The sequence below is a fragment of the Pagrus pagrus genome (genome assembly GCF_965226575.1).
Source record: "Pagrus pagrus genome assembly, chromosome: 18".
Lineage (NCBI taxonomy): Eukaryota > Metazoa > Chordata > Actinopteri > Spariformes > Sparidae > Pagrus > Pagrus pagrus.
In genome coordinates this window covers 11,124,047-11,137,443 of record NC_140202.1, presented here as the reverse complement: position 1 = coordinate 11,137,443, position 13,397 = coordinate 11,124,047, and the positions used below count along the sequence as shown (strand labels likewise).

The following is a 13,397-nucleotide window of genomic DNA, read 5'->3' as shown; positions in this document are numbered from 1 at the left end:
CTTTATTGATTAAAAAAAAGACCAAGATGGGCATTGTCATATTTCAAATAAGACTTACAGTACTGTATGTGCTTGCTCAATGAGAATCACCTGTTTTTCTGTTCTTTCCTGCCAGAGGTCTGTCCGTTTTGTACATTTCGTTCTGTCTGAATGAATCAAAAGTGTGCCTTACAAGCATTGATTCACACTGTTTTTTGTCATTGTTCCTTCATGAATTAGATTCTTTCGACCTTACATGCTCTCCACATTTTCCCACTCATCATGCGCACCTTCTCACAAAGACTTTCTCATAATAGTTTGATGCATTTGGAACTTGAAAAAAATGATTGCAGAACATCCTGAAACATTGGAGGTTTTATTCAGTTTCCTATTCGAGTACGGGCAACTATCATGTCATACTGCCATTGCTTATATCTATCCAGGTGATCAAACTGGAGTGTTTGGCATAGTCTACCATCAGGAAATGAGAGCTGAATGACGTCTGCACCAGGGGCAGAGTGATGACATCTCCCCCAGCCGATTTATAACACAGCCCCTGGGAGCTTTCCTAGTAATGAGACTATTTGCATGCCGACGGTCAGTTGCCCTTGTTATCACCCCCAGAGTCCAATAAAACCACATGAGCTACAGTGAAGTTAGAGGCAGCAACGAATTAAAAAAAAAAAAAAAAAAATCCCTCTCATTTTGCCTCGGAACATGATGCTTATGGCCGATAACGACACAAATATAAAGAGATATGTTCATATGTGAGTCATCACACTGGGGAAAAAAACAAAAACTAAGTGTTGCATTTTTGTCAACAAGCTGCTTGTTGTGTATTTTTAAAAAATGAGTCATACAAAGGAGCATTCACAAAAAAGCTCATTCAAGCCGAGTTAGTTCAGACTTTCTGCTGCTCATCACTCTTTCGCCCGGAGTGATGTCAAGCTCTCCCCTCGCTATCCCGGGATTCTCGGAAGCAAAGCTGCTCCGTATGCGATCCCCTGCAGCCATTACAGCCAAACCTGGACAGCTGCTCATCTGGGACACACACACACCTACACTCACAAATCATCGAGGCGCACTGCCATGTCACACTGCACTCAGAAAACACAGATAGCGGTGGACAGACGAAGACCGAAGCTACCACTGATTTAAACTTGTGCAAAACCTCCGGGTAGGTGTCTATCTTCGCCTTCTCATTACTCCAGCCACTGATTTTGGCTTTTCTGGCGACTCAGATCGATGGCAGCGGAGTGTGAAAAAGGGAGAGTTGTTCCATTTCAATCTGCAAGACAGTAACATCCCCACACATTTGTCATGCCTGTGCTCAAATTGAAGCGAGATTAGATGGCATGTAATATCTGAGGCAGTGCCAGCTATCTGCCACAACTTTCTCCTCATGGCCTCCTTTCATTATGCTGGCTGGATTAGATTTTATACGTGTTGTACCTAGCTTGAAGGGTCTCCCTGAGCCATTAAAAATTCATTCCAAATGTATTGAAGGGACATATTAAGTGTGAAAATATCAAAGCGGGGCACCAAAGTGTCAGAAAAAGTGTGTGTCGAGTGACAATAAGTGGAGGTTTTGTGGCTCGCTGTGTGTCTGCGACTCGCAAGAGAATGAGGGGTTGAGAGAGCTGAGAGAGCAACTTTGGTTTCTTGATGATAAGCTCAAAAGATTGACTGCCTGCTGCACTTTTCCCAGCCGCCTGGTGAAAGAAGAAAATTGCTTGCTGTTTAAATAGCATGTTTTCTTAATCGCACTTCACTGGACAGCTGCAGGCAATCTTCAGATGTTATATTTTTTCCTTACAGTCCCTGCCTGCTCGCTTTCTCTTTCAGATGGCTTTAAGTGACACAAAGCGGCTGCTTTTGCCATATTCTCAAACACAAAGCCCTTACAATGTTGTGTTGGCCTCCCAGGTCTGGGAACGACGCTGCAATACAGTGGTGCGCTACTGGCCGTCAGGCTGCTTGGCTACTTGAATGTGTACAATATGGTGTATGGAGCACAGCCAGATCTGCTGGCAGAGGCCGGTAAAGCTGCAGCCCAAGATCTAAGCTGAGAGACATGACTTGTCAAGTTGAAGGCCAAAGGTCTCTGAATCTGCCAACTCGAGCACAGAAAACAGAAACTGCAGATTTGTAAGGTTTAACTGACCTTACTTATAGGGAAAGTCAAAGCTATTGAAGTTCCTCTTTGCAATAACCAAAACTGTACATGGATGTGACTTAAAGTCTTAATGAAATCTTTCATTCTTTTCACCTTTATGTCAAGACAAATAAATGATGATTATATGACAGCTATAGTGCATATTTGGACATATTTGGTGAAACAAATGTGTCTTAGCCTCAGGCCTCTGGGTGGACGGTTCCAATGGCAGCAGTTGTGAGACATTTTAAGGTCGGCCTTTGCGGTCTATTGAGGCGAGTCCTTTGGAGGTACCTTCAAAAGTCGCGTCCACCGTTGTTAAATGGGACGGTCTAGCCTTCGGAGCATTCCCTGGTTGCGTCACCAGATGTTCCTGCCCCTTACCCTTACGTCACGATTTCTGCTGCCCAGGCCCGCGAAAGTGACGATCTACACTACTTGATGTTGCCATTTTCCTTCTTTCTTTCTTTCTTTCTTTCTTTCTTTCTTTCTTCTGTTTCGGGTGCACAAAGGATCTTGGGATATGGGAGGCTGCGAAGGATAGTAGCGGTGCGTCCTCCAAAAAGAGGGAAAAGAAGGCCGCATTTGTGGGGTGCATTTGAAGGAGCCTTTGAATTTGGACAGCCTTCGCACGGCGTTGTGACGTAATTGGCCTTCAAATGCGCCCTTCGAAGGATGCAGCCCCTGAATTGAGACACTGCTATTGTCAGCCTCTGTGGTGCCCTAATGACTGGAGCGTATTGTGATGAAAGGTGGTTTCTGGCCATTTTCAACAATCGCATTGGCTATGCACTGGTACCATTTTTACCACATCTGTCCTTTTAAAACACTAAATAGTCATGAGGAGCAAGCGGCAAGCGCCAAAAACTACAGTTCTTCAGCTTGAGGCTCTAAAAGCAAGTCAATCCTCATAACACCCCATGTTAAATTGCCTAACTTTACAGCAGAAATAAACATGTTTACAGCCTGGTACAAAAAAAAACATTTCACCCAACAGTGACAACTGCACAGGGGGTGAATTTTATATAACTCACTTGTTGTAAACAATAATAAGGCTTAAAGTTATGCATAATTAAGGGCCTGGGTGCTTAGAATGACAACTAGCCACTAGCTGTCCAACTAGCTGTCAGCAACCAGGAATTTATTCCCACCCATCTCAGCCCCAGATCTAACAAGGACAATCTGGATACAGTGTCAGAGCTGTAGCCCTGTTCATTCCTATGAAAGCTATATATAGCATATAGCTAAAAAATCTTGACTTACTACACATATCTCCCAGATCTCCCACGTTATGGTGCACACCAGGGACTTCCACCAACTTTAAAGTGGATAAACCGATTTAATCGTGCGGTTCCACTTTTCCATATGTTATAACAGTGAATGGCTCAAAGTATGATAGTGAAATAAGTCATTCACATATTCATATTATGAATATTATGAATCATCAGCTGCTCTAACACAGTCGTGCTGGGTTCACCCCGCATGTTTTAGCATTAGCTGCCTCTCTTTAATGGATCCAGTTGTAGTGACAGCAAACGAACCACACTGTCCAAACTCACAGAAGTGGCTTGTCCTGTAGTGCCATACATTACTCTGAATTAACGCAGCCCAAATCAAAGATAGGACTTAGCTATAGCTGCCTATGTGGTCCTTGGAATTTAAAGTGATGTTATGAGCTATTTTTAGTTCCCTCCTGTAGACATTTCACCAATTGAATTATCAGTACCAACACTGTGAGTCGAAACCAAAAAAATCAGTGTAGGGGGTCTTTTCACTGCAGAATAATGAAATTACATCGGTGAACAAATAAGAAGGCAAAAGAAACACCAAGCATATGGTGTACGGCCTGTACTGATTTATAGCAAGAATATATTTTAACTTAAGTTATTCAACTTTCAAAAGCATCTTCCTTCCATACTGCATATGGACACCGCAGTACAGAGTGCATTATTATGACTGCTGAGCCTCTGTGTCGTATAATGCACAGCATCAGTACTCCCCTCACACCTACCTACAAGCCTCCTCTATATTGGACACTGACCTTGGCCAGCGGTCTGGCTTGCATCCTATCCGTCTAGCCAACATACAATGTAAATGGGTTTCTGAAAATTAAAAATCCATGCTGCCCAATTCAATATAGGACAGTGTTTCTGGGCACAGGGGGAATATGCATTAGGCCATAATGATATTACCTATACCTCTAAGGCGCCCCCAACTCTCCTGAGGAAATGGCTCGAGGGACTTTGACTACATACAGTGCATGAACACAGTGGGTCTGTGCAGTATGGCAACATTACTGAGAGGCAGCCATTTACAATGTTGATAAAGTGCAGCTTGTGGCACAGGCTTTAAGTACAGTAGTATGAAAAAACGAGAGTGCTTGGTGCTTAATGGATCACAGTTCAGAAGGTTGACCTAGGTCACATGCAGAAGCTTGGTTACCAACACCTTCATTCAATAACGTTAGGGAGGGAGCACCAAGGAAATAGAGAAAACAGTAAAACAGCAATATATAGCCACAACACTCACCTTAAGGCATTTATTATTAAATCGTATTTTTTTTTCTTTCTTATCTGTTCTCCAGAGTTCAGACCCACTCCAACCCTGTCTCTTAGAAATTACATCTACTGAATATACTATTAATATACAACCGCAAATAGATTTTGAAAGAACATAACGTAGCCTAGATAATGTTTAATCAATACAATGTTAAAATAATGTTCTTGAATGTCTGCCAACTCACAAAAAAAAGATATTTATTGTATCTGTAAAATATTCCTTGACAAAGTATTCCACCCGTTTTCACTACAATGTCTGCTCATAAAATAATAAAGTGTTATTAAATCTTTCTATGGATATATTCTGGCACTCAGAGTAAATGGTTAAGATTGGGGAAAGGATCCTGATCATGGCTGAATTCTGAAAAAGTGACTTCAAGCCCGAAAATGGACAAATTGACTTACTTTATCCAACAACAGACGAGATTTTTGGCTTGATTTTTCATTATGAAGTACTGCACACTGTAATGGCTTTGGGATAATGACTTAATTGGTGTGAAATTGGTTCCCTATAAACTGCACTTTTTTTTTTGTCTGCCACCAGGCACCAATTCTCCTGGGGAAATGAGGGCTGACTGGTGATGCAGCCAGGTTAGCAGCCTGGCATCATGTCTGTCTGCTTTCACGTCTCCATTATTGACTAATTGAATGAATAAACTCACGTTTTGTCCTGTGTTGTTGGTAAATACAACTCTGAGGAAAATGGACAGCAATCTTGTCTTTGCAACAGCAGCGGCAACAATAATACAACTTTGAAACACTTAGAGGGATACTCTGCACGCCCAATATCCACTTTGTATGATTTGTGGGTGGCCCCAAAAAAAACGTCAATTCTTTCACCCAAAATAGCCAGTTCACATATTCAAGGCAGCAGATATTTTTTCCCATCAAAATGTGATGATTGGAAGCATATAAATGTGATTTCTAGGAGAAAGGATTGCCCACTCACCCTTCACTTTTCTCACTCTCCTTCTCTGTCCTCCTTAATGCATACCACCCCGTTCCCTCTCAACCCTCTTCTGTCTTTCCCACCCACACAGCGACGTTCGGTCTCAGTGAAGGTTCGGTCACTGATGAAACGCTCCATCTCACATTTGCGTCTGCTGTCGGTGAGTAAACTGTGCATGCATCAGCTGAAGGACGGGGGCTCTTTCTTTTTTTACTCAAAAACAGCTGTGATTTCTTTGTCCCCACATGAGTAATGCGAGATGAGACTGACACCATATGTCAGACCTTGAATAAACGTATTTGAATTCTCATTAAAGGTATTATGTATTCTCTGGGTATGGCTCTTCCTAATAATTTCACTTTTGGGCTTTGATGTCATGCAGTGTCAGTCAAGGTGAGTGCAGTCACTTTCTACTTTTCAGTAATGTTTATATTTAAGGCCACCCCATCTATAAAAGTGTCCTGTCTGTCCTTGTTCTGTAGTAACTATTATTCAGGGCTTGGGTCTCTCTCTTCTCTGTGTTTCATGGTGGTTTTGGGGTGGTATCGCTTTTTCTTCTTGCATAGCATTACAAATTTCACCCAATAACCCAAGGATAGCTGTAATTGATGCATCTTTGAAACAAAATGGAGAATTATTATGGAAAAAAATGTAGCTAAATACAAATATTCAACAACAGTTATTCAATATGTTGACTGAGTAGCTGTGCCTTTAGCATTTCAAGCTCTTATGAGGATTCTGTACTTTATGACAAATGATTGCTTGGAAAAAGCAATTCAGAATACTGCTCCATGACCAATTAGCTGTTAGCTCGACAAATTATTCAGCAAAAGCTTGAAAGGAGACCAGCTTTTTTTGTTTTTTCCTTTCCCTCATTGTGTTGTATAGGCTCTTATGCATGTACGCAAATGAAAAGTTAAAAAGGTCAAAGTCCGCAACAGAAGCTCCTCTCTCCCACAGAAAACACTTGTCCTGAAGTGCTTGAAACGCCTCGTCAGTAGTCTCGCCTTTAATTCTGTGACTTCTTGACATCACACTATGTCAGCATGTCATACTTTTGCAGAATTCATGCCTAGCAGCTAGCTTGGAATGGATTTGGAAAGCTGCTCTGTTGTCGTCAGCGGTGCTGGCTCAGGCATGTGTGAGCTGACCAATCAGAGCAGACTGGGTATTTGGAAGGGGGGCCTTAAAGAGACAGGAGCTAAAATTGGACAGTCTGAGGAAACTGATGTTTTTTGTAAGCATTAGAGCATGTAAGCCTATTCAAATAATCTAACACATATTTTAAAACTACCCTCAGACATTGTATCAATCGCTTACAGAAAAACCACCTCACTGAAACCCCTCGAAACCCCCATATACAAATGTATTTTGTGTTTTGCTGCCACCTAGGATAGTCACCAACAATCTTTTTAGGTGTTGGTGTGTGTCTGTTTTGTGAAACAAGGGTCCCAGCGGGACATGTTGCCCCTGGCTCAGCATCCTGTGCAAAGACAAGGGGACAAGATTTGCAAATGTGCATGTTTGCACTTCAGTCTCTCTCACGCCATCACACAGTTTCTCTCTGTCTCTCTCACAGGACAGCAATTACCCGCAGGCAAAGAGACCTTGGTTGGACTTGTAAATACACTCAATTCTCCTTTGATAATTCTCCGTGCAAACACAGAAACATAGAGATAAGCGCTTGATATTTGAATGTAACGTTGGACACCGGTGACAATATAATGCCTCAGTTAAGATTAAATAAAACTGAAGTGTAATTTTTTTGTACGCTGAAGACAAAGCCAATAATTTTCTTATTAACACTGACTAGACTTAGTTTCACGTCAAACTCTCTGTACGCTTCCAGCCCAGTACAAAACAGTATACAAAATTAGCAATTTGCTAGTGAATTTAATAGAGCAATTACTTGCTACTATTTTAAGAGGTACATCAAGAGTTGAGTGAGAACAAAACCCAGCAAAAAGGTAAATACTGGTCCAAAAACATGATTTGAAATGAATCCTTATTTTGCTCCATATTTGCTAACTGTGTACATAAGCATGTTTTCTAACAAGTTCACTATATTAACTTTATCAGATGATACAAAGTCACTGTTGTGTTAGCTTGTTCTGCTACGCTCGATAAAGAATCTCACCAGGTCTTGATTGCCAGGTTTCGGCAACTGATAACGTCAGAGAGTCAGTGTTATGGACAGATTTAGGTATTGAGGTTCAGTACAGAGCCATACAAACATACACACACTCCTTTTCAATCTCTCCAGGGCCGGTCTCCCACTGGATGCTGTTTGGATACCATACTTCTAGCTCTGTGGCCCTGATGTAGCGTGCAACACGGAGCAACAGCATGGAGGTGCCTCGGGAGCTCCCTCTTGCCCAGATACGCGCACGTTTTGCACACAGGAAATACTGTAAACACACACACACACACACACACACACCCACGTGCACACACATTCCCCGTCCTTCCCTCAGGCCTCTCCCCCCTCCTCTCTCTGCCTGTCTCAGTGGGAAGGTCACAGGCACACAGTTATCGCGCTCGATTTGATTACGTCTTAATCCAATCAAGCAAAGCAGAGAGAGCAGCATTGATTTTTTGAGACACAGAATAATGCTTATTGGGCTTAGAGGCACATGGCTGATTCCTGGACAAGGTTAAGTCCAGAGGGAAATATCATATCTGTCACTGAGTCTGTCAGTGAACATGTTTATGGCTTATGTCTAGATTCACTCGTCTCACAGCTAAAACAAGAAAAAAAAGAAGCTGTCAGCTCTTGTTGTGTTCACAGGTAATTTGTGGTCACCATTGTTTTGTGAGATTGTCAGTAACAGCAGGCTGCCATATGAAACTCAACGACGGACAGTAGATGAAACACTTATAGCTGAGGAGAGAATATAATCCATGCAGAGACATTTTAGGAATGAAATGGATGGAGACTTATGGGAATGATCTGCATTTAGCAACGGAGAATGAGACAGTGCCAGTAGGGAGCACTTAAAGAGATAGTTTGGTTTTTGGTAAGTGGGGGTACAAGAGGTTCTTATTTATAGTCAGAGAATTACCGGATAGTAGATGGCAGTCGGCACATGGACCTGCAGTTGTTATCTCTTCAAAGCTACCAGACACCTCTGACAAAAACAGTAATTTTACCTTGCAGAATGCATGTGTTGCTAGTCTATGGTCTTAACTGTTGCAACGTTAAACCAGCAACTTCCTTGTTCTGCAAGGTAAAATTGCCGTTTTTTTCCAAGTTTTTTCATAGAGTCTGGTGGCTTTGAAGAGAGCATACTGTAGATGGATATTACATTTTTAATCCCCTGTTGGAGAGGTCTGTCTGACAGCAAGGTAAAGAGGTGAAAATATCCTAAATATATTGTACATTCAAACTGATATTGATTTTTTTTCCCAGCAGGACATTGTTTAGCTGGCCTGTGTGTGGTCCTGTCTGCTTCTCCAAACTGTGCTGAACACCATCAGGATCATTTTCACACAAAGGCCATTTTCCTCTGACATCACGCTCAGGGTGGGAAGCTCAAATGTTGTAGGCTACTGCTGTATTTTAGGTTGCATCATGTACTATAAATGTAGGTAAACTCACAAAATGTTGTCATTTCACTGCTTCCTAATCGAAGACGATGAATAGTGAAAACCCGGAGGAACGTTCGTACATCTTTCAAGGTAAAACTAACAACCTTGTCCAACTTACAACCTGGAACACAGCAGCATAACTTGAGCGTGATGTCGGAGGAAAAACACTGCCATATCAACATGGTCTATTGGAGGTAATACACTGGCTATGGATAAGTGCTTCATACAACCCCAGCTCAAAAAAAACCAAACTATCCCTTTAATATCCTGTAGCGCTGAACAGCTTTCAGCTATTTTGAAAATACTTCAAGCATGTTGTACACACATGAACACACAAATACACATGTGCATCATGTGTACACAAACTGTACCATTCAGTGAGATGTGAAGCAGAAGCAAGCGTGGTCAGTCAGCACAATGTGCCCTTCAGCCTTCTCGCTGTCAATCAATCAGGTCAGTAAGAGTAACCTTAAGTGCATAAAGATGGCTGCCTCCTGGAGCTACATTTGTTGACCTGCAGTGCAGTTTGTACCGGGTTGAACGCTTGACAATGTGGGACAGGAGACGCTATCTTTATGTACATTGTATTGGTTTTCTCCGTGGAGCCTAAAGCCTGGCCCACACCGTTGCCTTGCTGCGATGAAGACTGAAGAACAGTGTGTTTGCGGCACGGTGTCGCCCCCGCTCTGCTTCCAAACCCCCCCCTCCCGAACAGCAAAAAAACAACAAGGTGGGAGATGTTGATGACAAGAGCTATTGGGGAATGGCGAGGCCCACTCACCTTCTGGTTCACCACACAGTGTGCACTGTGATTCTAAACAAGGACCAAAGAGAGACAACAGGAGATTAATAGAGGCAACACATATGTGAAAGTCTGTTTTTGCGTGTGTGTATGGGAACAAATATCAGCGTCACCGCCCTCCACATAGAACAACTGCTACTCAAGATTCGGCCACTTTCTCTCCGTCCCTGTCAAAAACAAATAAAACCAATAAAACAACAAAGGTTTTCACGCTCCTAATGTCCTGGCAGAGAGGTACCCATGTGCATCATAATAGAAACCCAGCCACCATGCATAATATGACCATCAGCCACATGCGGCTGCATAAAAAGACAAAATGATGCAGAGACAGGCGTCAAAGGGGAGGGGGAAAAAAAACAAGACAAAATGAGAAATCATATTGCATCAATTCATCACTGCCACGAGCGATAGGTGCTGTGAGCCAAAAATAAGAACACGCAAACCTCGGCGAGGCTCGGATTCTAAATTAAAGCAAAAGATGCATTGATTTATGATTGCACGCTATCCATCATTTTTAGTATTCACATTAGGGACGACCCTTTAACTTAAGGATTTACCAGGCTTCACATGCATCATGCAACATTGCTATTTTTGTCTGTTAATCAAATCTTATTGTTCCCATGCAAACGTAACAGCACACTGTACTGTAAAACCTTAATCAATACATGGGAATTACTCTTAATGAAGTATCAGTTTTTCCCAGGAGCCAGCAGAGTGTAGGCAGCCTCCAAGACTATTTTAAATAAACAAGATTATTAAACAAGTTTGTTTTTCGGAGACACTGGGCATAATGAACGAATGATGATGAAAATGAGTGTTATGTCCTCAGGCGTCGGTCTCCACAGACGGCCCTAGAAACAGCTGTGTTGTGTCAGTGTTTGTCTCTCTTCCCTGACGTTAGAAGGGGCCAAGCGAGGCCATGTTGTTTTTTTAATGCCGACGCTCTCCTTCATCTAATCACAGCTAATTAGGGGCTTAATTAGATCAGCAGCAACCTTGGACTCATGACTTGTCTTGTTTTGGGGGGGAAAAACAGCGAGGCAGCTCTTTCGACGGCCGAGCTCGGTACATTTATGGGCATACAAACACAACAAAACAAGTCCATAAACGCTCAGAAGTGCTGCTTTCTCTCACTCTCTTCCCCCAAACGACCTTGCTTATGGCGGAGTGCAGCAAGGACAGCTTGGCAGACCAGCTGATGAATGAGAGCGCTCTTTTAAAGGTTTGCTGTCGGTGTCAGTCAGGTTGTAAAGTGTCACAGCCTCGTCACAGAGCTGCCTGCCGGTTCTTGCCCGGGCACTGAGGTCGCATTCAGCTTTAAAGTCTCTCCTGCTAAACTCTGACTACTCCTTCAAGAACATCTTCTATTTTTCTTCAGCTGGACCTAAGCGTAGCTCAAAAAGTCCTGTCGGGCTGTACCGCACGCACAAACTCTACAACGATTCCGCTGAGAAATTCTCGCCGTTATTGTCACTTTGCAGAGGTAATTGCATTGTGCTCTAACTTTATTTAGGTCTCTGCTCTCAAGTGCTTTTTCAGGGCGGCGGTGGTGGTGGTTGGGGTCTGAGCGGTCGAACCGTACAAATAGTATGGCCAGCGCTGCCGTTGCAGACAGCTGAAGCCCGGAGAGAATTTACTGGTTTAATTAGTCTTTTTTACTTCCCACTCCCTACAGTATAATTCCACAGAGTCAAAGCAATTGGCTCTATTAGTTTGTCGTGGCCGCTTCAATTTAAAGTGCTCTTGAACTTCTCTGTGTGGAGCCCATATTGATCTTGGTCAGGCTGTTTTTACAGTGTGGGAACTATTCTTGGGTAATTCTAATTTGCTTTCCAATTTGATGTATAAAGCTGCTGCCAGCATTTCGCCGACAGTCATTATTATTTCGTTATTAAGTTATTATGCTTCTGCTTTTCAGGATAACAGATTTCATAATTGAGTCACTTTGGAGAGAAAGAGTTAATCATTTAGCATTTTTAATCTGTATCTGTAATCTAATGAGCCTAAGAGTCTACAGGCACACTAGCAGCTCTGTGAGGCTGTACTAAGGCATAACAGTGCTTTGAACTGAACGCTAACGGTACCATATTCTGCCAATTAGCACTAAACACAAGCACGGCTGAGGCTGATGGGATTGCAATTATTTTAGCAGATATTTGTTCATAAACCACTGTATTTACATTACAATTTTGACCTGATGATCACCAAAGTTACTACAACTTAAATTCCTGCTCTTATTTTCATGAAATCCATTCAATGGTCGTTGAGATTTGTCAGACTGGATCAAATGATGGTCCAAGTTACCCACCGACAGATCAACAGGGTTACTTTCTTTCAGGGTTTTTCTAACCTTAAAACTGAACACCAGGCTGAAAAGCAGTGTTTTAACGCACTCTGGCTGAAAGTTTTAAGCACATTTATTCTATACATCATTATACATCAGCCAATTCCTGTTTCGAAACCAAAATCACTGCGCTACTTAGTAACAACTGGATCTCAGGATATTATGGGTTTTGTGGTCATGACTGTTTGATGTGCTTTGTATATCTATGACTCTGTCATATGTGTGAACTGGGTTGAACAGAACTGCAAAATGAATTCCATCATAAACTGACAATTAAGTTGCATCACACAGCATCGCATTGTATCGTATCATCTCTCTGACCAGACCCATCAGTAATGCTGTTGGGTGTAGTCGCAAGTGTGCTTCATCTCCCCTTGTAAACACTTCCAACATTCATGTGACAAGGCCCTGGAGTACATCTCTGCAGCCGGATGAAAAGTTAAACTGCCGGACGTTAATTTACTGTTTAAAGTTGCCTTCAGTCGAAAAAATCTTTTTCTTTTTGTTCCTACAGTTGAATGTTTGAGCTTCACTGTGTAGACTGATGTGCGTGCAGAGTTAGTCACCAGAAGGCTGTTTTAACGTCATTCCAATGTGGTAATTACACTTTTGTTCTGCAAAGAAACATGTCAGACACACATTAGAGAAAATGCCTTTTGCCTTTACGCATGAATAAATCTTAAATTTTGATTGATGCTATTTTTTCCTCACTTTTTAAGAATAAATGGGAATGGGAATAAAAAAAGGTAGCACTTCAAATATCGTGCTGTGAATGAAAAAGTAAACAGACCTCCTAAGAGCCAACAATAACAACAAGGTATTCATCCCTATACCCTTGTTTGGTGAAACCACGGCCAAATGGAGACGTTTTTCCATATAAGAGACTGAAAAGGTTTCCAAGCAACTGCCTGGGCTGCACAATCATCTCATAGAAGGAGAGAATAGAAAGGAGGCACAGAGAGAAAGAAACAGGATAAAATTACTTTGACTTTGGGAAGAAGAAACATAGTGATTTAATTGTT

General features: G+C 42.1%; 1 protein-coding gene across 8 annotated transcripts in view; it reads right to left on the bottom strand.

Moving 5' to 3' along the window:
• The window catches only part of dlgap2a (discs, large homolog-associated protein 2a), a 188,144-nt gene that overhangs the window by 85,160 nt on the left and 89,587 nt on the right, over window positions 1–13,397 (bottom strand). For 4 of the 8 annotated variants that reach the window (XM_084381049.1, XM_084381050.1, XM_084381052.1 and 1 more), the window contains one exon: window positions 10,011–10,043. The exons of the other annotated variants lie outside the window; for them this stretch is intronic. In XM_084381049.1, coding sequence (XP_084237175.1) covers window positions 10,011–10,043 — 33 coding nt within the window. The remainder of the gene's footprint in view (window positions 1–10,010; window positions 10,044–13,397) is intronic. 8 annotated transcript variants of the gene reach the window in all.